This window comes from Parus major, chromosome 21, assembly GCF_001522545.3.
Source record: "Parus major isolate Abel chromosome 21, Parus_major1.1, whole genome shotgun sequence".
Classification (NCBI taxonomy): domain Eukaryota; kingdom Metazoa; phylum Chordata; class Aves; order Passeriformes; family Paridae; genus Parus; species Parus major.
In genome coordinates, this window is record NC_031789.1 from 5527427 (window position 1) to 5551674 (window position 24248).

General features: G+C 48.5%; 1 protein-coding gene across 4 annotated transcripts; it reads left to right on the forward strand.

Annotated features, from left to right (window-relative positions):
- The first annotated feature begins 11 nt into the window (after positions 1-11).
- Positions 12-22486, forward strand: LOC107213720 (Golgi integral membrane protein 4-like). Of its 4 annotated transcripts, none has more exons than XM_019008773.2 (14): positions 12-513; positions 4765-4839; positions 5976-6025; positions 7555-7608; positions 11485-11635; positions 13149-13231; positions 14386-14523; positions 14628-14879; positions 15445-15602; positions 18489-18682; positions 18954-19021; positions 19451-19612; positions 20865-20949; positions 21959-22486. In XM_019008773.2, the coding sequence occupies exons 1-14, from the start codon at positions 327-329 to the stop codon at positions 21982-21984; spliced, it is 1683 nt and encodes a 560-aa protein (XP_018864318.1). In that variant the 5' UTR covers positions 12-326; the 3' UTR covers positions 21985-22486. The 4 variants fall into 4 exon arrangements, with proteins under 4 accessions (XP_018864318.1, XP_033375145.1, XP_018864319.1 ...); XM_033519254.1 differs by having other exon boundaries at positions 13-513; positions 18960-19021; positions 20865-20936; XM_015648462.3 differs by having other exon boundaries at positions 14-513; positions 20865-20936.
- Positions 22487-24248: the final 1762 nt, after the last annotated feature.

A 24248-nucleotide genomic window follows, 5' to 3' on the forward strand; every position in this document is an offset into this window, starting at 1 on the left:
AGCACATGGGAAGCAAAAGTTTTCCTCCTCCTGCTGCTCCTGCTCGGTGCCCTCCGCCGGCTGCCCTCTCCCCGCAGCCCCCCGGGCCGCCCCCCGGGCCGAGTATGCGGCTGCTCCGCTCGGACACCGATGTCCCGATGGACAGCGAGGAGTAGAGCCCGGCAGGAGCCTCTCCAGGGCTGGGAGGGAGCGAAGGCGAGCCTGCAATCGTATCTTCCGGAGGAATCTGCGAGTTTGCGGAGGAAAGGGGCTGTTGGGCGGAAAGAATCAGATGCTCTAGCATCGCCGGCGAGGCAGCGCTGCATCGCTGCGCTCCAGCCCCCGCCATGGGCACCGGGATGTGCTCGAGGAGGCAGAAGGGGCTGCTGCAGACTGCCTTCTGCCTGGCCACCGTGGCCTGTCTGACCTCCGGAGTTTTCCTCTACAACCACTTGCAGCAGAAGGTGCTGAACGCCGAAGCGCTGGCGCAGAAATACAAACAGCAGCAGGAAGCACTGTCAGCCCAGCTCCAAGGTGAGTGACCCGCTCTGGAGGTGTCTGTGTGTGCACACCCTGCCCCAACTTCTGTCCCTTCCAGCCATGAGCACGGTGCCCTGGAGACGTTCGGCTCTTGGCTTTAAAGATGCTGTTCCCGTTTCCTTTTTCCCCTATTTGGATGTCAGCAATTAGAGCAGCCTTGAGTCTGAATTTACTGCTCGCAGCACAGGGGGATCGGCGAGCTCAGCTGCGTCACGTCTATTAAATTTCTTTTCTCTTTGGCTGCAGATCTAAACCCCTGTCACGCGAAATGTGAGGCCATGAAAACGCATGGGCTGCTCGGTCAGGCTCTGAGATGCGGCTCTGCTCTCTCTGCCCCGTGTGGAAGTGAGCAGAGAGGGAAGGGATCTTTGACTAAAGTTTGTTGTCACAGTCTGCTGCTGCCCACTGCCTTTGCAAGGCGACAAACCCACTTCTGTCTCGAGAGGTTGATCCGAGACTAAAAAAGTCGTGCCAGCATTTTAGGGCTGACGGAAGCTCCAGAATTTATCTCCCTAAAAAGAGGGGAAGAGGAAGAGGAGGAGGAGGAAGAATTGGCTTTTCTGATCCCGCTGACCAGCACTTGGTTCCTCCGGCAAGAGCTGCCGCAGACCAGAAGGCAAACACAGCGTGTGGATTCCTCCTCCCCCTCTCTCCCCTCGTTTGTCCTCTTTGCATAAATGCCTCACTGTGGGAAAACAGGATTTTAGCCCACGGGGAGCTGTCGGCAGGGAAGGCTGAGGACACGCAGTTACTCCACCGCTGAACTCTCATCTCCTTTGTCCAGCCTATCATTCCAGCCTTGCTGGGCCAAGGCGACATTTCTATCAGCTGCCACAGGATTTGGAGTCTCTGGAGGGATTTGCTGAGCTCCCCATGGAGAGGTTTGGTGGGGATCCCCTCGGGGTAGGCAGCACTTGGGGTGTTTAATGCTGGAGGACGGGCTGCCTCTGGACTACCCACAGAATGAATCGAGGTGGCCAAAAATTGTTCTTCTCAAGGTCAAGACATTATTTAACCCATTTGCCCCCACCCCCTAAAAAAATCCGTTTAGATCACAGTGTTTATATGGGAACACTTCCCCAGCTAAAATCAAATACAGGGTATCTGTCATGACCTTTCTGGACACATCCAGGGATATTCTTCCTATGGCCTGGATTTCTGGGTCATTCTGCAGACCTGTGACTCAACATTTGTGTCTTTTAGGGTTGCATCTTCTCCTGATGGTTCTGTGATGCAAATGGAGTTTCCTGCCAGGTGCCCAGGGCTGTGTGCTCTGTTTTCAGAGTGTGGGGGGTGTGTATGTTCCTCTCCAGGAAACAAAACCCAACCAGCCTTGGGAATGGATCTGATGTGTGTTCAGGTTCAGTGCTGTTATCTCATGGTTTGCAAAGTTCCATTTTTCCTTGCTCTATGAGGTAATCAAACATGTACAGCTCAGCCCCAGCCATGATTTCCACCTGTATCCTGAGTTTGGGATGTGCAGAGTTTAGCAGGGCAGAACTTACAGAACCCACATTCCTTCCTGGTGTACCTCTTGCTCCTCTTGGAGAGAGGGGCTGCTTCTCCAGAGAATGACAGTGGCTGCCTCAGGGAGCCCCAGTTTTAGGAACAACAGGCCAACCACTGAGCCAAGCTTATATTTTTTCCACCCAAATATGTGTGACTGGCAGAGCTGCAGCCTGTTGCTTGGATTTCTAACCGCCTGTCAGTCCTCCCATCCCTAAATACAGTTGTTGCCATGGCTACCCTTTTTTATTTTGAGAAGACACTTGTCCAACAGTTTTAACAAAGGCAAGGCTTCTTTTTGGATTTGGCTGCTAGGAGGAGCCTGGCATGGGGAAGATGGGAGTGATGCTCATGGGAGTCTGGCAGTGCAGCAGTGCCTGGCATATTTGGCCATGGCTCTGGTGCTGTGACTGCTCCCTGCAGTGCTCTGGGGACAAACCTGGGGCACTGGGCTCTGTCCCTGCACTTGTTGCATGACTTTAATTCCTGTGTCCTCTTCTGCACCTGGTCCTGCTTTTTCAGCAAGGGGTTTCATTGTTTCAGCAGCTCCTTTGGCAGCAGGTGAGGGTGCCTTAGAGTTGAGTCCTGGCTGGATTCCAGCTGGATTTAGACACTGACCACCCTCCATTCTCTCCTGTAGAAGCAAATTGTTCAAGACTTCCTGGCTCCCTGGCCTCAGGAACTGTGCAATGCCAGTTGGGTCAGATGAGCTGTTGCTGTCTCTCACCACAAAGATGAGTAAAGAGTCATAGAATTTTGGATTGTCCTGAGTTGGAAGGGACCCACTGGGATCATCAAAGTCCAACTGCTGGTCCTGAACACCCTGAGGTGCTGAGATGCTGCTGTGTGCAGTGCTGACTCCCTGCTCTGTGTGAAGCTAAACCCACTTTCTCTGGGCTCTGGGGACCTGTAGGAAAGGCAGGAGAGATTAAATCTTTATTTTCTAGTCACTGGAGGTTACTTCAGTTTATCTGACTTACAAAAACAGGGTCAGGGAGAGCCAGATTTTGTGCTGTAAAATTCTGAATCAACAGCCTGTGAACTGGAGCTGTCCCTGAAACCTTCCCTGCTCTGGGAAGATCCTTAGGATCTGTGGGTGCTAACACAGCCCATTGCTGGTGGGAAGTTCCCATCACATCAAAGCCTTGCCCTCAGGAGCTCTGCTAGGTCAGACTGCAAGGAAGTCAGATGTGAGAGAGTCAGAAAGTGAGTGCCCAGGGTTCCCAAATCCTGTGTGAAGCGGCTGATGTTCTCAAGCTGACAGTTCCCTTGGACAAGGCTTTTCTAGCATGGAGGAAAGAAGCACCCATGGCCCTTTGTGTGCTCAGCTGGGGAGGCCCTCAGGGTGACATCTGAGCGGTCTATTGGGAAAAGTGCTCCTAAAAATAAAGCTATCACGGAGGAGACACTTGGACAGCTGCAGAGATGGGCTTGCTGCTTAGCAGGAGGAAACATCCTTCCAAGTTGAAACCACTGCTGGAATGGTTTGGACAATGTGGTTCAGAAGGAAGTCTGAGTGGAGTGGCCCAGTCCAGGAGAAGCATCTTCATCACTGGGATGTCTGTGTTCACAAAGATAAGGAAGGATTCAGCCTGGCTCAGCTATGGCTCTGCCCCTTGCTGCCCCTTGAAGAACGTCAGAAAGGACAGAGGAATTTGGTGCTCCAGCATGACCTGAGTGGAGCTGTCAGGGTCCACAAATCCACTTGGAGTGAGAGAATGAATCACTTGGGGCTCTTGGCTTGCCAAGATTTCAGCAGGGAATGGATTAGCACTGGTTTCATGTACCCCACTGGCTTAATTTTCCTGGAGACTATGAGTTATGGCACAACTGACCCCCAAAAGTCTTGTCTCTGCAGGGATCTTGGATCTGGGAGGTTTCTTTCATCATCTCTCCCTCTGAGTGCTTCCAGGTGCTATCCTGGCCCGTCTGAGGGCATGAGAAGCCTGTTGGAACTGAGTGTGGTGGCATTCACACATCAGAGTGGATTCATCACCATCCATCAGGAGGCTTCTCTGGCACTTCCATTTGTCATGTGGCTGCTCAGTGTAACATGATGGTCGTAAGTGGGGAGACAAAGATCTACGACTTGTGCCCTCGGTGTTCATGAGACAAAACAGCCCCATTTATTATTCAGAACTCACTTAAATACTCAGTTCAAATTCCCGGGTTAGACAGCCATTGGCCGATACTTCTCTCCCTGCCCAGCGTCCTGGCCAGTGGTGTGCAGTGGTTCAGACATGAATTAGGCTAGCTAAATTAGATTTGTGTTATGGCTAGATTAGATTTGTATTATGTCTAGGTTTACTTTGTCCAGTCCAGACCAGCTGCACCGTCTGGAACAACTGAGAACAGCTCAGCCCTCTCTGTTCTCAGTTTTGTGTGTGGCCTGGGTTGTGGAAGGGGAAAAAATCTCTCCTGCATGGTGCTGATGCCCTTCCAGAACAGGTGACTCTGTCTACTTGAGCCTGGTAGGCACTTGGCCCACAAAAACACAATTTAGCCACCAATCACTAAAGCATCTCTCGCACATCATAGATTGAGCTTGAAAGCAAAACCTGAGTGCAAATAATCCAAATTTGTGGGTGAGACTGGAGAGTGTTATATCAGGAATATCCATGGTCTGCAGCCCAAATGTCCCCTCCCTGCTCCAAGTAGGAGAATAATTTCCAGGTAGGAAAGATATGTGGGGCTAAATTTGAGGTTTGTGTCATGCTCTGCCTCTCTCTGTTCCCACAGTGGTGTACGAGCACCGGTCCCGGCTGGAGCGATCCCTGCAGAAAGAGCGAGGGGAGCACAAGAAGACAAAGGAAGGTGAGTCCCAGGCAAAGCCCCAGCTGTCCCCAAAGCCTCTCCTGCCTCAGTGGCTGTCCCTGGGTGGAATTTGGGAACAGTGAAGTGACATGCCTGTGGGCAGAGGGTGCTGATAGGTGGGTTCTGTTCTCTCCTACTCCTACATTTGTCCCCAGGCCAATCTGTGAGTAACAGCCCTCCTGTCGTGGTGTTTGAACACTTCAAGTGGTGACTAAACCTGGCACTGGACCATGTTTTTTCCTTGGAAAGATGTCAGATTTCTCCCAAAAGTGAGCTGAAGATGCTGAGCTCTACAGGTGCTCAGTGGTAGCAGCATCACTGGACAATGCAGGCTGCCAGGTCCTGTAGAGCTGGTGCTCAGGACAAGACACAAACATGCAGGGCATTTTAAGACCATGGAATACAGCAGGAAGCAGAAAGCCCAACTCATGATCAACTCATGTGCCTTTCAGCAGAGTGCTGTGCTTGGGTGTCAGGCCCCTCTGCACCGGATTGTTGTTGGCAACTTAATAAATTGGGTTTTATCTTTAAAAGTTGTGTGTGGGGTGGCATCCCTGCTCCTCACTCCAGCATGCTCTGTGCTTCTGGGTGCTGTATCCAGCATACAAGTTTGGCTGCAGTTCTGTGGCTGCCTGGCTGAGGCAGAACTTGCATTTCTGTGCTGCCTCTTTAATTAATTTGTTGAAGAAATGAAGCATTCTTATAAATGTTACCTTGTTGTGGGGTGTTCCTGTTTTAAGAAGCTGGCACAGATGAGATCAGCACATGAGTTTGGGTCTCACAGCAACTTTGGTTCCCCTTTTCTTGACTCATCTCTCATTTCAGAGTACCTCAAAAAGTTATTCAGCTCCCTTGACATCAAGCTGCAGCTTTTTGTTTGTGAGGTAGGAGACCATCAATGCACTTGCCTATGGAATGGAAAAGGAAGGGCATTTCTTGGGTAGACAACTCTTATGAAAAATGGAAGGGGCATGGAATGGCCTCCCAGCAGCATCTGCATTCCAGTTTATTGACTGGCAGGCTTTTGCTCAGCAAGGGGCTGAGTTCCTTCTTCCCTCCCCCTCCTCTGTAAAATCTAAACCAGATCCTTGTGGAATTCCAGCTCATTAAACTGTCTCCTTTTCTCCCATTTCTAGATTTTTTAGTGTACAAGTTAGAAGCTCAGGAAGCTCTCAACAAGGAGAAGGTAGGTGTGGTTTGTCCCATGCTGTCTGTGGGACAATGGGAAATATTTTTTCTGATGCCACCAGGGTCATGAGGCCACTGGAAGGCTCCGTGTGTGTGTGGCACTGGCTGAACTTTGGCTGACTCCTCTGCTTAAGGAGTGAGGATTTACTTCATCTCAGGGAAAGGGCTGGAGTTGTTCTGCCTATTCTCCCACGTGTGACAGCCAAGGAGATGATTCCGAGCTCCTGGTGTGACAGAGGAATTGTGAATTCCATGGGACAGAAGAGGCTGAATGCAGGGCTTATCATGGGAAGAAAGGCCATAGTGATGCTGGGCAAAGCATATCCATTGTTTTCTGTCTCCAGGGATTGTCAGCTGATTTTCACCGGCCTGTGGACTCCCCACTCAGTGGGGAAAAGGATTCTTCAGTGAGGGCTGGGAAGAAATGCATCCCTGGGATACAGTCTGTCACATTCACTCAAGTTATCAGGCTGGCTTTATTCCTTTCCCAGAGCATCTGTGGATGAGATGTTGGAGAAGGGGAATCCCTTTTAGGCTGCTCCTCTGTGGATGAATGTCAGCCTGTGACAGAAAAATATCTGAATTTTTTTTAATGGTGGGCAACTCCCTTGCAATTTGGGCTCATCTGCTAGGGATACTTCAGACTGTATTGAGTATTTATCATATTAAATTGGGGGTTGTAGTGGCAGTCTCTACATGGCCTGTCATTTGCACTTCATGATGCTGCTTCCTTTTGCTCTGAAGTGCCCAAACTCTGACGCCAGCAAATGTTTTGTGAACCTGCCTGTGCTGGGACTGTACCCTCTCAGGTGGCACTGCTGCCCTGGGGACAAAGCCTTTGGGCACAGCGGGTGGTGACTCCACACCTGCTGTGAGGGGATGATGTTGCTTCGGTGAAAAATGGCACCCTGGGGACACAGAGGAAGGGGGTGACCCTTGGTGAGCTTGAGCTGAGCTGTTGGAGTGACACAGACCCCTCTGGAGGGGTGAATCCCTCTCTGTTGCTGCTTTGGGCCATCTGAGCTCTGTTTGGCTGCTCTGCCTGCTTACAGAGTTTGCCTGAGGCTCACTCCATTGCCTAGTGATCCTTTTTTTTTTTTTTTTTTTGTGGAAACACTGCAGTTTCGGTGTGTGGGTGACAGCCTGAGCTCTGCTGCCTTCTCTTCCTCCCCCTCAGCTGCTGCCAGGAGAGCTCAGCCTTGTGGGAAGGGGTTCACTGCGCAAAGTTCCTTCAGCACCAGGCCTTGCCTGGACAAAGTCCTGAGGGCTTTCCCTGAGGGCTGGGGAAAACCACTCAAAATGTGAATTAACCCCACAATTAATAAATTGCTTGGGAAATGTTACTTGAAAATGTTCTTTGGAAAAACGTTCTTTTCCTGCCTTGCATGTTCTGCTTGTCCCCAAGGTGGGCTGGTCCCAGTCCCTCCCTGAGGGTGTGAATTTGGGCAGGTGCTTCTGTGCGTTTTTTCTCCCTCCCTTGGATTTTTCTGGACTCTAATGGCACTGCTGGATCTTTTTTCTCCCCAGCAAGACTCCATGAACAGATACGGAGCCCTCAGTTCCCAGCACAAGATCCTGAAGGTAAGGAAGGTTTGGCTGCTGTGTTTTAAGGGATGGAAAATCCCAAGATTCCTGCACTTGGTGAGGAGATCCATGTTGATCCACTTTGCTCCCTGACTGCTCAGGTCCAGGACAGTTCCCTGTTGATTCTGTCTCAGGTTACAGCTCTCACCCACAACTTGTTTCAATAGCAGCCTTTCTGCATTTTTATCATTCAGGGTTTTGCTGATTTTCTGGGTCTCGCTGTGAAAATGGGTTTATTCATTGGAGCTCACCCTTTGGGCTTGTACAAAATATTCCAGTCCATGGAAGAGGCTCAGAGCAGGGAAGCATGTAGCATTTTATAGTATTTTATAGCATTTTATAGCATTTTATAGCATTTTATAGCTTATCACGTGCTCTACCTGAAGTGTATCTTGATGTTCAATTTTGCTTTTGTTGGAGCAGTGCGACTGGGTGCTGCTGGGATGGGTTTTTTTAAACGTTTTTAGTCTAAACCTTGGCAGTGAAATCCTAATTTAACTCTGGGATGGAGAAAGAGGGCTGGGTTCCAGCTGCCCTTAGCACCACTGGGCTGGATTTTTTGAGCTAAGCTGGACCTCCAGCTGCCTGGCTTTTGGGATTCCAGCTTGGGGAAAAGGGAAGTACAGTTCTGTCTCTTGGGTATTCTTCAGCACTGTAGATTCTGGAAACACTCTGCAACAGCAACATTCCTCTTCAAAGCAACTGCAGGCTGAGCAGAATGCTCTGCTTTGCTTCTCTCAAGGGGACACTCAGAGCTTTTTTTTTTTCTCCTGGCTCCCTTTCTCTTGCTTCCTTTTATTGGAGGGGTGGGAAAAAAAAAACAACCCCAACCATCTAGGTTTTTTTTAAACTCCATTTACAGCTGCTGAAAGACAAAACCAGCCCTTGGGACTGTTGGAGATTTCAACCCACCCCCCCCCCCCCCACCCCAAGACTGAAAAAGCACTTTTTGGCCCATTATGAGGCTCTGGGTGACACTTCTGTCACTGCAGCCCAGGCAAAAATGTTTCCCAGTGGAACTGGCTTGCTCAGGAGGAAGATTGCTGCCAGGAATGTCATCACCTTGGAAATGGNTTCTGTCACTGCAGCCCAGGCAAAAATGTTTCCCAGTGGAACTGGCTTGCTCAGGAGGAAGATTGCTGCCAGGAATGTCATCACCTTGGAAATGGGACGTGTCATACTGAACAGAAGCAGCTGGACTGGAGGTCCCAAATGTCACCAAAGGGTTCCATGAAGCCACAGCAGCACATCTGGCTTTGGTATTCCTGGCCACTGCTGTCACCCTGGTGTGCTCTGGTCCTCCCTCAATGTCTGATTCACATCTGGATCTGGCACAGCCCCTCAGAGGGGCTTGACTTTGCCTAAAAATAGCATCAATTGCCTGTGTCTGGGTTCCTGCTGGGGCCAGGCTTTGTGTTACAAAGTCCTTTCTTCCTCTTGAGTGGAGATGAAAATGTTTGGCTGCCATCACTCTGGAGGAGGCATCCTGGCATTCCCTGCAGCAGGCCAAGGAATTCTGGTGTGGACTTCCTGAGGCTGCTGGAACATGAAAAATGATGTGTGGCCTTCCTCTGCTTTGGGTTAAACATCCAGGTTATTGATTCCACTTTGTCCAGTTGCTGCCCACAAAGTTACTCTTAAATCAAGGCAGAAATAGCTGGGTTTGAGGTGCTGTTATTGCCTTCTTCACCTTATCGTTTCTGCCTTGGGGAGAGAGGTCTGAAACATCTCAGGCACTTCCTGCTGTTTAAACAGCAGAAGGAAGGTGGGAGGGGAGAACTTGCTGCTCTGAGTGGAAGAACTCCTGATTTTTGGGAGATGAGCTGACTTGGGAATGATGATTTCCACAAACTGCAGTGTGAGGGACCGAGAAATGCCAGGACAAGATGTCATGTCACCCCTCACCCCAGCTGCACTAAACATCATTTACACAACATTCATGTGCTGTATCCTGCAGGTGCTGCTTGACTGAGTAAGACAGCAGGATTGGGAGGTGGAGAAGGGAATCTTCTCACTCAGAAGGACATGAGAGGTCCCTGGGCGCCTCAGGATACTGGCCTTGGTGGAACTGACTGGGTCAGGAATGTTCTGTTTGCAGATAATTAAATTCTCTGATTAATAATCCCATGTGGGCTGTTCCAGACCTCCTGTCTGAAGCAGCATCTTTGGATTCCTGTTGGAGTTTTGCCGCCCCTGGTCCCAGCCCTCAGAAAGCAGCTGGGAGTGGGAATGCTCCCTGTGCTGGACAAGCAGCAGCCTTGGGTGCTGTGTGAGACCTTGGTTGAGGCATATATCTCCCTTCCCAGCTCCTGCTACTGTCAGAAGATGAAAATTTCCTCCCTCCTGCCTGGGAGCAATCTGGAAACACAAATTATTCACATCACCTCACAGGCAGAATATAGTCGAGAAATTAATTGGCCTGAGCTGATGAGAACTGAAAACTCCTTGGATTTCACAGGAGCTTCTTGTTTAAATCAAACCTCACTAATGTTGTGGTTTCTGAGATGTTTGGTATCAAAATTATTTTAGGGAACTGGTTCCTCTGCAGTGCTTTCTGCTAGGGGCTCTGATGAGCGCTCAAAGTACCTTTGAAAGCCGAAGTGGGAATCTTCAGTTCTCTTTATTTTCCTTCCAGATCTTGTGATCTGGTTAACCTGATGTCCTTGTTCTGTCTCTGGGATCCCTCCATCTTTTCCTCTGCACTGCCTGTGTTTTTGGAGCACAGCTACATCTCTTTTAATGGAAGATAATTGCTTCAGGAGGAATGCCTGGGCCACAGACACTTTGTTTTCCGGGAGATAAATGCAAGCATTGATAGCATTTAGAGGTTTGTAAAAAAAGAAGAATATTTTTTAAATTTTATTTTTCCCCTCAGGAAGCCTCACTGAAATGGCTGCCTGAATCCTGATGGTGTGGCAGGGCCAGGGTTCACCTGAGAGCCACTCAATCTGCATACATAATTGGTGTTGACAAACTGAATGTGGAAGGAATCTCTCTCTGGGTTACCATGGGAACAACAACAACAAAAAAACCTCAAAGGAGGTGAATTCTGGTTCAGCAGATCTGAGTAAAAGGATGTTTCTGAGTGTTTTCTGCAAGAGGGGAGGGGAGAAGAGAGCAGCTTTCCAGCTTGCTTCTATCTGGTGAAGTCTTGGCCTGCTTGAAATAGTCTGTGGTCTTGTGAGAGTCTTGTTACCCTGGAATTTGATGCCTGGGAGCCCCGTGGTGCTGTGGGGAATGTAGGCTCTGTCAGGATCCCTGCAGAAGCTCTCAGTCCTGTCAGAGCAGCTCTGAGGGGTGTCTGGAAGAACTTCCAGGCTGTTGAGAAGCAAACCAAGCAGAGGGAAAAGCCCTGGGTGTTCAGGTGTGTGTCCAACACCTGAGGAAGGTCATGGGCATTCGACCCTCTTCAAAGGTGATTATTCCCACCCTGCAGTGTGCAGGCTGGGATTCCATGGAAATGAGCAGGGAATGTCCTTTAGAGGTCTGGGAAGTCTGGGAGAGCCCTTAGATTTGTGTTTCACAGGTGTTTGGTTTGGTCCCAGCAAATTTCATGGCCTGCACTGCAATGGATTCCTGCAGGAGCAGCTCCTGGCCTTGTCCCAGAAAGGGACTTGCCACCAATTCTGCCTCCAGCTTACTGGCTCCCAAGGAAACCCCCAGAACCTCCTCCCAAAGCAGAGTTTAACTGGCATTTTACATCTTCCCCTGGACCACTGAACACAGAGAATGCTTGATTATACTTGGGATTTCTGGCTGCCTCACTGGAGGAACAAACATTTCTCCTGCCCCCTCAAGCAACTGATTAAACAGACACACTTGGCAATACTCAATTACTCCCCTAGGACTGACTCTAAGCCTTCTTCTCTCCAGAACCAGCATGACGATGTCAAGAAGCAGCTGCTGGACCTGCAGCTGCAGCACAACAGTCTGAAACTGGAGCACCGTAAGAGCCTGGAGACCCACAGCCAGAAATTCACCCAGCTGCAACAGGAGAAGGACAGCGAGGTCACCAACCTGCAGGGTGAGGGTAATAAAAACTCAAAAAATACCAGGCTGAGGAAGAACTGGGATCAAGAGAGAGCAGAGATTCCTCTGCAAGCCCCCAAAAACACCCCCAGGAACAATTTTGTATGATGATGTGCAGTGTCTTGGAGCACTGTCCTGCCTCAGGCGGTGCTGCTGGAACAAATCCTGCAAATTCTGACATTTGAGCTTGGGAGCAAAATGAGACACACTTTTTAATGAATGGCATAGGTCTGTAAAACGCAATTTAATAGTGTGAGTGTTGTAGGTAATGCTGATCCCTTTAATTCCCAAAGAGTAGTTTTTATTCAGTTGCTGTTTAATTATATTGTGGGGCTTTTAAGGTTTGCATCTGTTCCTACCTGATGAGGTCTGGAACATCAAAATCTGCTTGTGGATGTTTGGGTTTCTTTCCCTTTGCTCAGCAAAGTGCAGTATAATATCTGATGAGCTTTTGGGTTAGAGGGGGGGAAATTGAAGACAAATAAATGAAACCTAAGTATTTGATTGTCTCTGTTCTTGAAATACACATTGTTAGAGGGGAATCGAGGGGTTTTTGTTAGATTGGCTTTCAGTGAGTTCCATTCTCAATTTGATGTAATCCCTCACTGCAAGGCAACAGCATTAGGGTTTTCAACCTCAGTGGAAAAAAGTGTTGTCCCAGGGCTGAATATAAAGAAAATAAACCCTGTAATCAGAAATATCTGTAATTTTGAGTCTTGTGTGCTATTCAGCCCACCACAGAGACTATCCAGTCATGGAAAAATTCCCATCCCAGCCCACATTGTAACTGTGTGTTCAGAGAAACCCTGGTGCCTCCTGTCCTGAGGGTGTTCTGAGAGATCCAGGATCCAAAATCAGGCTGGCATTTTGGGACACAGCCTTTCCTTTCTGTCAGAGGGTACATGATGATCCCCAGACCTCAGCACATCGCATGTCTTGGTGCTACAGTGCTCAGGAGCGTGCAAAGAGTTTGAAAAAGCTCTTTTTCAAGCTCCAACCTGGAGGCTGCAGGCACAACTGTTCCTTAAAAGCTCAGGAATAAACGTGCCTGAGGACAAAGCTGTCCCATGGTTATTTTCTCTAAGTGGTTTTTTTTTTTTTTTTGGTTTGTACCATCAAGAAGCAGCTTCTTTGTGCAGGAAGAGGGAATATGTGGTCTCAGGAGAGCTGGCAAACCCTTCCTGGGGCTCTTCCTTGACCTCCCAGTTCCCCCAGGAAGGGGCAGTGACTCCCTGCTCCCCCTTCTCTTGAGTTGCAAGGGAGAAGGGAAATAAAAAAGCATTGTCTGAGTCCTGTGGCAAACACAGCAAGAGCCTGAGCTGAGAGCAGGAGGTAGGAAAGACTCTGGAGAGAAGGAATTCCTGGGAGTGCTGGAAGGAATGGTGAGTAGGTTTGTAATTCCTGGGCTTGGAGAGATCTGTGAGGTCAGGAGAAATCGATGGTGAGAAAGGGAGATTCCACACTTGAAAAAACTTTCTCTTTTAAGCAAATTTCTTCTTCTCCTGCAGACACTGTGTTTAAACTCAGAGAAGAGAGCAAGCTCCTCAGGAAGGCTCACCAGGAGGTTCACTCCCAGCTCCTCAATGCCCAGGTAACCACCTGGGGTCCACATCCAGATATTCGCTAAATAATAAATCCAGTTTCCAGCTGTATTCCAGGGTGGTGAGTTGCCTAAAATGGTGTTGGTAGTGTAGATCCACTCTGGAAAATTCTCCAGCCTGGAGTCTATCCCAGCAGCTGAAAATACAGATTTTCTGCACAAAGCCTCCAAATTCCCAACCATGGAACGTCTCCCCACATTCCAGATACTTCCAAGTGATGCTTGGATGGGTACAAGTTTTGCATCCATCTGGGTTGTCCTGACTGGAAGTTTCCTACAAGTTAATATCCCAGGAACCCTTCTTGGCTGCCTTTTCCTCGTTCCTTTTATGTTTGCTTTGCTGAGAGGTTTTGTTGGTTTTTGTTTTGTTTTTAATGTTAATTTTAAGGTCACATTTCATGGGGAAGAACTGAAAATCAACAAAGCCTGCTCAGGAATTAATTTCCTACTAAACTTTGCTTGCTGCTTGGAAACTTTCCTACTCTGTCCAGTCCCTAATTTGGTCCATTGCCAGGTACCCTGGCAAGCACATGAAAAAGGTCTCCCCCTTCCAATTTCCTATAAATAACAAGGGTGGAAATGAGGAGCTTTTCTGAGTGGCTTTTTCAAGCCCTACTTTTCAGGGCTGGAAATGAAAGAAAGAGAGAGATGGGTTGTATTTGCTCACCCAGTCCAGGAGAATCGATTTTCCTTCGTCTTGCAAAGTAAATTGGATTGTCAAGTAGGATTATGTCAATTATTGTCAGCCCTGCTGGGATGAGCACATCCAGGGGGAAATGCCTCCACTGGAAGGAAATTAGGTGATCTGGAGGTACAGGAGGAGAGGGAGGCACAGCTAAGAGCAGGATATGATCCTTGTGCAAAGGCAGGAGTTAATCCATGGCTCCTGCACTGAACAGCATCAGGAAAAGAATCAATGCAGCTCAGGGTAGAAGTGCGAGAAATGAGAGACAAGACTGGCAAGGGGGCAAGATAGAAATCTGTGTTTGTCGTTAATGGTTGTGAATTTTCTCCAACTTTCATATGCATAACATACACATTTTTTTAAAAATGTACCTCTGCCAGACAAATAAGGAGTGGCTGTTCCCAGCAGGGATATCTTAAACCCCATGTGCAGTTTCTCTGTGTCTTTCTTCTCCACTCAGGCCCAGATGGAAGAGTTCAGGCAGCTCAAGGAAGCTCTCCAGAAGATGCCAGGCTTGAGAGGAGGAGGAGGAGGAGCTGGGAAGGGGCAGCAGTCCCTGGTGCCAGCCAGCAGCCAACTGCAGCGGGGGAGACAGAAGGTGTGGTATTCCCAGGAAAACCCAGGGATAAGCATTCTTCAAGGCTGGTGGAGCTTTAAGATAACAAAGCTGAGTTTGCTCTTGTCTTCCTACCTTCCTTGCAGTCTTTCCAGGCCAGCCAGGAGAACCATCCCACGCTGCCCTCAGCGGTGCCCAGTGCTCAGCAGCTGGCAGGACAGGGATCTTCCAGCCATGATGGCCCCAGGCCACAGCCACGTGTGCCCTTCAATCAGCCAGCCCCAGCACAGGGTGCCAATTCACTGCCAGAGGCCATGCCAGCCTGGCCAGTGCGGCTTGGGGACAGCCACGTGGTCAGGTTCACCCGCACCATGAACAGCTTGCCCAACGGGAACCCAGTAGGTTCTACACTGCTTTGGTGTGGCCTTGGCTTGTGAAAGCTCTGAATTCTGGTGTTTGTGGTGCCGTGTGCATGAGCAGTGCTGGCCTCAGGTTTAACACACTGAGTTGGTGGTTTCGTGTCCAGGCTCAGGGGATTGGGTTCTTCTGCCGAGGCTGCAAAGAATAAATCATCAAAGCAGCCCTTCTGGCCTCCTGGAGTGATTGAGAGGGAGTTATGGACAACAAGTCTCTTTTAAAAAAATGACAGTAATTGCAGCATGGCTGGACTTTAATTACAGTAATGTCGATATGGGAGAGGTATTTTAGAGGCAGTTTTGTTGTTCCTCTTTTCTTGGAGATTCACCTACCCCAGATAAACCTGGGTAACGTAGGATCTGAATTACTCCTTTTTTTCTGCGCTAAAGGAGGAGTCTTCTACTGCAGGGTGGGCAGGTGGGCTGTAGATTTTTTTTTAAGCATTTCAAGATGTTTATTCTTTGATAAAGGATTTTCTGGCCCATAAACCTGTCCAGATTTGGGGGTGTTTGACATCCCAGGTGCCTACATGTGTCTCCTGTGCAGGATGTGAAGATGGTGATGCGCATCCAGGTGCGAAGCCATGAGGAAAGCCAGGCTCCTGGGCTGTCCCTGGCTGATCCAGGACGACCCTCTCCAGCAGAAAAGCCTCCAGTACCAGATAACCACCACTCAGCAGGGATCAGACAGGTGCAAATGCAAAGGTTGGTGACACAAAACTCTTCCACTCTCAGCTTTTGGGGTGAAAATGCCCAAAAGGAGCATCACAGGTCTCTCTCATCTTTATTGTGGGTTTGCTTGAAAAATGATTGGAGGAACAGCCTTTTTTTTGTGTGTTACTGGTATTGGTGGAATTCCTGGGAGCCTGGTCAGGGCCCAGGATCCAGTAGATGCTGTACAGACACTGGGGAAACAATTTGTTGTCTCAGCAGCACTGGCAGGAGACTGTTCTGTTCTGCAAAAGGAAGAAAATGTCTCTCTCTGGCTGCAATTCATCAAAGCCTGGCCACAATCCAAAAAGTGGCTCTGAAAATAGTGCTTCCTCCTTTAATTTATTTATCCCCTGTGTGTGTGCAGGTTGTGTCTGTTCGGTTTATTGGAGCAAACAGGATTTCATTTCTGTTTTATCTGTAGATGAAACTTCATTTCATTCTAGACTCAGCCTGTTCCTGCCCTTTCTTCTCTTCTGTTTTTGTCTGATCACTTAACCTGTGGCCTTTCCAGGGCAGAAACTGTGCTTTGATTATTTCTTTAAATGACCACATCCTCCCCAAAGTGCTGTGATAAGTCACTTCTGCAGGGACCACAGCAGGAACAGCTCAGGGGATATTGTGGTTTTGATGCCTTTTCTGGAGTCCCTAAAAACAGAGACCAGACAAAATTAAGAGAATAAAAAGCAGTTCTATTTATAAAAGGGCCTTCAGGTGCATTTAGGGCAGACAAAACCACCCAAAATGGACCACGGCTCATGGGTTTTTATCCTTTTTTAAGTTGGGTCCATTTGCAGATTGGGGGTTAATCCTCCAATTCCAGCTTCAGGAAATGAAGGAATTTACCCCAAGTTTGCTGCCCCCAACTCACTTTTGTTTCCATCTCTCAGGCCTGGGGCAGTGAGGTGTCCTTGATTGCCAGGCCTGGAGAGGAATTGCTGTGTCTGCCCAAAATGGGAAGGCAGCAGCTCCCACTGTGTGTGGAGTGTAGAGTTCTGCACTGTGAAAAATGAGGTTCACTCTCCTGTTAAATTTTAAAAGGGTTAATAAAGACAATAGGAGACAGAAAATAAAGAGTAACAGCCGGGTGTGTTGGCACACTGCCAAGAGTACACCTGGTATCTTTGGAATACTTCTTTTATCCCATTCTGCTGTAGGGGTTTAATGCATATTCAAACTTTTCCAAGAAGTATTTTGCATGGCCACGCCCTGGGTCTGCCTTTTTAGAACATGCGTCCTAGAAGTTTAATTTCTCTTTATCATCTTTTTATTTGGGCTGGGGTTCCTTCTTCTACAGGCAGTCAGTATTGATAGCAGCCTGGGCCCCGTCATCTGTTCACTGGAGGTTATCTTGCTTTGTACAGACAGGACCTAGCCCTAATGTCCAAAATTCTTCTTGACCTATGCCTAAAACTTGCTAGCAGGAGAAAAAGAAAAAAACATAGCAAAAGCATATAACATAGAACATTCATCTTAATATTTGCAAAAAGCCAATATCACAGTATGGATTTATAACATGCACTAAAGAACTGCAGGGTTACAAATAGATGAAAAATAGAAAAGCTGAAATGCTAAGGCATCAGTTGTTGCAGGCAGGGCCTGGTGTGAGCCTGGTGTGGGTGTGGCTGAGGGCTGTGATGGCAGAATGGTCTTTCCTCACCACGCTGAGCCCAGCCAGGCTCCTGTCACTTCATGTGAGGCAGAAAACTGCATTGATTTGTTTGGCAAGGGATTTTGGTGAGGACAGGGATCCTGAGGTGTTTGGTGTGCTTTGCTTTTCCTGGAGCTATCACCAAGGAGTTACAGAGCAGTTGGAGTTACAAGACTCCAGATCACCAAGGAGTTACAGAGGCTGTTCTTGACATGGGCTGAGATTTGTGATAAAGAGCACAGAACCCAACTCTGCTAGAGCCAAGAGCAACTCGAGGCTGCAGCAAAACACAAAGGGGGCACACATCCAGGAATTACTGCCCTGGGAGGCTCTGACCAGTGAGTTCCAGATCAGCTCTTGCTGATGGCCAACCTGCTTTTCGATGGTTTTACAATGGGGAAATCTGAGCTGAGGGCTGGGTAGTGATTCTTCTCACTGAGGGGTTTGTGTGCTGACTTAAAGAGCCTCTAAAGTAAAAGTCACTTGTTCTTTCCAGTGATTAGAAACTGAAATGTCTTAAGCAAACTTTTAAATCTCATTTGTTTGTGTGCTGGCTTAAAGAGCTGCTAAAGTTAAGGCCATTTGTCCTTTCCAGCAGTTAAAAAACTGAAATGTCTTAAAAAAATTTTTAAATTTCATGTAGAGGATAGGCTGTAGCAACAGTGACCCTGCTTGGAATTTGCTGCAACTTACTGGGGTTAAAAGTTTTTGCTTCACTTATTTTTGAGTCCCTGTCAATGGGATTTCATCCCTTCTTTGCTTCTGAAGCTGCCCCTGACTACGGCTATTGAGGTATTTGGGAAGCATTCATTTTAATTTAGTATCATCTTCATTTTCCATTAAGTTGGAACAATGAAGAGGACTTGTGGTTTCGATATTTTTAAACAATTAGATGTGCGTGTTTGGGTATGTGTGAGTCATGAGTAAGAACCTATTTAGAATTGGAGTTTATTGCTATGTGGATGTCATTGTCATATGAATAATACTAAGGGAGTTCTACAATAAATTGTATTTACAAAGCAGAACTTATTTCTTACCATGTGGCATATTAAATGTTTTTTTTCAAGCAGATATCACAGTAATTAATGCAATCTGCTAGTTTTGACTAAAAAAAAAGTTAAATTAGGCCAAACTTCTGCATGTGTTACAGTATATTTTTTCGCTGCTTGCCATTATGAAATGGTTTTATGGAATATTTACTGAGGCAGGGGGGTTCTGTTTGGTTGCAGCTGGAAGGACCTCGTTAGCAAGGTGAACGTCCAGATGGACGAGGAACAAACGCATGGGTACCCCAAGGACCTTCAGTTTGCCCCCAAGGCTGGGCAGAAGGTACAGAGAGGCAGCCCCCAGCCCCCCAGCCTGAGGAGAGGGGCAGAGCAGGCAGCAGAGAAGGAGAGGGTGGATGAGGAGGAGCTGGAAATGGGTATGGAAATAGTTTCCTTTATGATATTTCTCTGCACACATTCACAGAGCATTGGCTGTGCTGAGCAGGTTGAGATAAAGCACAAAACTGCTGGCAGTGGCTTTAAGGAGACCCCATTGACTGTCCCTGTCCCTGTCCCTGTCCTTGTCCCTGTCCCTGTCCTTGTCCCTGTCCCTGTCCCTGTCCTTGTCCCTGTCCCTTTCCTTGTCCCTGTCCCTGTCCCTGCCCCTGCCCCTGTCCCTGTCCCTGTCCCTGTCCCTGTCCCTGGCAGATGCAGGAGTGATCAACAGGGAGGAGAACATGCACTCACAGAAAGAGGCCGTGGTCCAGGAGCCCATGGTGAGTAACCACATCATGACAAAACCACTCCAAGGGTTGGAAGGGACTTTAAAGCTCATCTCATCCTCCTTCCAGCCATGGGCAGGGACACCTTCCACTGTCCCAGCGTGCTCCAAGCCCCGTCCAACCTGGCTGTGAAAAGTTTTCATCTTTTCATCCTGCCATGTTTCACCTGGATGCAAGTCTGGCTTGGCATAAGAGTCCAATAAGTCAATAATCGCCCAGAATTTTCTGTCATGTGCAACTCCAATCTCCTTGGGTCTGGAGGGATAACAAAGACTGTTTTGGGTTTTTTTAACAAACACTAAAAGGCTTGGAGAGGTGCAACGAAGTGTTCCAGGCCAGCACTTCTTCTTGTTGGGGAAAGCACCTTTCTGCCTCCTGAGGGAATATCCTGCCAGCTATTCACAAGAGGCTTTTCTTGTCCAGATGCCAGTTGATGCTGCAGATCCTGCCCAGGACCCCAATAACCAGGGTGAGGATGAGTTTGAGGAGGCTGAGCTGGAGAGACCTGACTTTGAAGAGAAGATGGGAGGCTCAGAGAAGTTTAAGGAGCCCAGTGTTAAAGAGTCGAAGGAGAAACCACCAAAGGTGACTGACTGGGGACAACCAGCAGGACCAGGGAGGGATCCTCAGCTGGGGATGGGTGGGCAGAGAGCTTAAGGACTGAAAGGGAAACATCAGATTCCTGGATGGATCCATAATCCCACTGAGAGGATGTGACAGGCAGGAGAAAGCTCTCTGGCAGGTTGGTCAAAACCAACCTATTTTTTCTTCCACTGGCTGTAATGAAGCTTGAAATTTACATTTCATAGGACTTTTTGGTTCTTTGTTTTGCTTCTGCTTGTGCTTCCTACCAGAACAAGCAGCTGTGTAACTCCAGCTCTGGGGCGGAGTGGAGCAGAATAAGCAAAGGTGACAGAATTTAGAAAATTATCTTTTAGCCATGTACCAGAGCTTGCTCGGGCCTCATCCTCTCTGCTTGGGACACCAAGTTCCCCCTGGCACCTAAAGTGCCCTTAGGGATGGAGAGATGTGGAATAGGGGATGGCTCACTCCCAGCTGTTCCTGCAGAGGGGCTTTTTCAGGTACTTTTCATGCACTTGGGAACAGAACCAGAGACAATAATCTGAGTCTGTGCTCTGGTTCTGGTCAGTGCAGCCCTGTCCAAGGCTCCTGGCAGCAATGACAACATGTGAGAGCTCTGTCTCCTTGTCTGCCTCCTTGCAGATGGAATCCATTTATTTCACAAAGTGTTTCTTGCTGCCTGAAGCAAGAAACCTCTGTATCAGGGAAATGTTCATTTGGTTTGACAAGCAGCTGAACTTTGCCTGTTTTAAAAAAGGAGTGTTTTATCTGTCAAGGTCTAAAATCATGATTAACAGTGGGATTAAGAAAGAAAAAACTAAATCCAGGCCAAGGAAATCAAATGAGAGATGCTGACACCAGCAGAGCAACACCTCCTTGAGATTAGTGAAAATGTGGAAAGAATTAGTCACATAAATACCTGGCTTTCAGATCTGGCTCTGCTGTGCTTCCCAAAGCTCTACACTAAATAACGCAAAGTTTTCCAGAGTCCTGGGGCTTGAGGCAACAGCCCTGGGGCCCTCCTGCTGCAGGAGAGACATCCTTCTCCAAGTGGAAGGAGCTGCTAGAAGGTGGGAAAAGCGACTGGATGGAAAAAATAAATGGAGTTTGTGTTGCCTGACTGTCCCTCTGCTCCCCCTGATTCCTGATCCAGCCCTACTTCCAGAGCTGGGGCTCTCATACAGGGAGCTGTGTCCCTGGCAGGGAATAGGAGCAGGCTGGGGCACTCTCAACCATGCCTGGCTGTGTTTTTCAGGATGCTGCCAGACATCCCAAGCCCAGGGAAGACCCACTGGAGGATTACCAAGAAGATCAGGAGCAAGAAATTGTACGACACCAAGGTTCTTCCTCTTTTCCCCCTCTGCTGTGGTGTCACCTGGGTGTGTTGGCAGCCAGGAGCTGGGGAGGACTCAGCTTTTAGGGAGCCGGATGTGAGTCGGGACTCCAGGTCTGCTTCTGCCTGCTCAGTGAGGTCTCCGGAATGAACCTGGAGACCACTGCTCCCTTTTTCAGGTGTTCAGAGCACCCTTTGTGCTCTTTGTCCCCTCCTTCTTTCTGTCTGCATCTACCTGCAGCAGCTGAGCTGTGGGATGCTTCCCAAACAGCAACTGTGATGAATCACAGGCTGTGCCAGTGCAGCAAGGCCAGAGCAATGTTTGTCAAGCATGAGCAAGAGAGGTTCACCCTGGTACCTTCTGGCTCACAGAGATAGAAATGAACCCTCTTCCAGTCTCATTCATTCCCTCCCTGCCCTTTGTGAGTGGCTCCTGAGGATTTTTTCTGCAGTTTCCCCAGGACCGCTGAGGAGCTGAGGGTTTGGACTGCCTGCTGGGAATGGAGTAGGGAAATAGGGGGTAGGCAGAGCAGCGTTGGTGTCAGGTCTCTTCTCCCTGAGTGAATCCAGGCCTCTTGTAGGTGTCTGCAATGGATGGTTGGAGCTAAAACCATCCATAGAGGCTTTGCTGGCTGCTGCCTGTCCTGGGTGGGGTTTGTGACACAGTTTTAAATGTGGTGGATGTAAAATGTCAGCTTCTCATATCTGCTCTTCATATCTGCCCCTCATTCTGCTCTTCATGCAGCAGAGGCAACAGGCTGAGATGTCAAAGTTGCATTGTACTGCCAGGATATTAAATATGCTTAAAACACCTTGTCTGATCATGGTGACACCTCTGTGTCCTGCCAGTGACACCTAAAGGTGCCTGGCAGAGGTGGGTTCTTCCCTATTTTCCCAGGTTTCTAAAGCTGGGCTGGCTTGTTGGAACAGTTCTGCTTGGGGACAGCATGGTGAGCTGTTATTTAGGGTCTCCCTTTCCAGCATTTCCTTTTTGCTGATTTTTTCTGTACCCCCAGGAGGATCATGGAGGGGAGGTGGATGACACAGATGACCTGGAGCTTGTCCAAGAGCGGAAGGACCGTGGGTGAATGCAGGGAGCTGGTGGCAAGAAGGATGACTACTTCTGAGAGCTGCTTCAGAAAAATGGGATACTCCAGGAATAAGGGGATGGGAACTCCTCCTGGGAACTGGCCCCTGAATGAAACACTGCCCAGAACAAAGGCAGGAGGAGGGAACTCTATGCATGCCCTTGCAGGGGGTTTGCAGAGGATAATTCCATGTCGGTGTGGGGCCACTGCTGCCTTCCAAGGCGATTCTCAGACTGGGAAATGATCTTACCCTGCTGCTTTTCTTAGAAGCACTCTTTGATTTACTGTGTTCTTTGCCCTCTTGTTTTTCACATCCCCTTTCGAAGCTGGAGAGGGGTCTTTTGGTTGGTTTTGGGGGATATTTTTTAACCCCCTGGGCAATGGAGGGATGCCTGAGCTAGTCCCTGGACTCACTCAACTGATCTCTAATACAAAGGAATCTATCTTCATAAATTATTTTGCTCACTAGTGTTTCTTTAACACACCCTTTGTTCCCCTCTTAGTAGGGTGGGGAGGGAATCAGAGGAAATTTCCTGTTCTTTGTCTGGAACACCCACCATGGCCAGCAGTGGGAGTGTGTGTGTGGATGTGAACACCTGCAGCCCCTTTCTGGTGCAGAGGCCCTCCAGAGACTTGGAGCAGATCCTTGGCGAGTTCTCCTTGCTTTGCCTTTGAGCTAGGACAGTCTTGCTGGGCTCAGAGTGTCCCCATGGAATGTAGTGCATCTTCCCTAACCTTGTTGCTGGAGGTGAGGGCTGGTCTGAGCTGAGAGAGGCTCTTCCCCATGGGGATGGGGACAGCCACACCAAGAAATGGGAAAGAAGGAATATTTGCAGCCCAGCTAATACAGTTCCAACTGCAGTAAGTTTGGCGTATTTCCAGTCTCCCAACATTTGACAGGGACCTAAGGTAAATTTTGCTTCTAGACAGATTTTAATCAGCAAGCTGGGTATTGTTGATGCAGTAGAGTCAATCCTGTGGTACTTTATTTGGCCTCCGAAAGACATCCTACCTGACCTCAGGGACAAAGAAGGAACCTTCAGCTGGAATCCCTGGAATTTAAAATGAAAGGAGAATGGGCCTAATCACGATATCTCAAAGTCAGAGATGGGCAGAGCTGTCCCACTCACTGCCCTGTGTCAGAGCCCTGTGCCTGAGCTGTCTCCTTCTTCCTCATCACCACGCTGGAAATCCCAGACTCCAGGACCTCAGTCATCAAACGCAGCTTGTGGCTGAATGTCATCACCTGGTAAAAATTCAGAGGAACTTTGTTCTCTATTTGAATTAGCTGAGCTCTTTTAATCCCCTGTTTGTGGCATATTTTGAAAGCACTTTTAGATACTGCAGAAAACATTTCCTGACAAGCTCAGCCTTTTTCATTCTGACAGCATTGATTATTTTTTCTTCCACTGCTTAGAAATTACATTTCATAGGACTTTTTGGTTCTTCATTTTGATTCTGCTTGTGTTTCTTATCAGTACAATCAGCTGTGCAAGTCCAACTCTGGTGTAAAGTATAGAATAAGGAAAGGGAAAATTTTAGGAAATTATCTTTTAGCTAAGTGCCAGAGCTGCCCATGGAGCCCAGTAAGGAGCTCACTACAGAACTCTAGTGGGGTTTAAGATATCCAGAATGCCCTGAGATGGTTAAAACTGCATTGGTGCTTTCTCTTGCCAGCCCTGCTGTGATGTAAGGCCCCTCCTCTATGAATAGCACACTCACAGCAGATCAGCTGAGACTGCAGCTGCTGCTTCAGAGCATCCTGATCAAAACTGCCTTCCATTCCCAGGTCAGAGCAGCATCCCTGACCACCCAGCCCATGGCCCCAGTGCCAAAGCTCCGTGTCCAAGCTGCCCCAGCTGTGTTCAACACAGCTCTCCCTGCCTGCTCCACTTCCTGCTCTCCCTTAGCCTGGCACTGTCAGGTCGCTGGAAGCGCATCAAACACTGGAAATAGAAGCCCAGTGGGGGTGAGGCTGCTCACTGATTCAGGCTGCAGGATAATCTAAATAAGGAGGCAGATTCTCTGTGTTTGCCTGTCTAGGCTGAGTAATCCTCAAAGTTATGACTTGGAGGGAACTGAAGCAACTCAGGCCTGAATGCAATGCTCCCAGCTTGGAGGATGCTTTAAGAACCATATGTCATGTGCTGCCCTCAGCTGAGAGCAAACATCTCTGCCCTGGGGATTGTCTGCCCTGGCCATATCTGAGACTAAAATT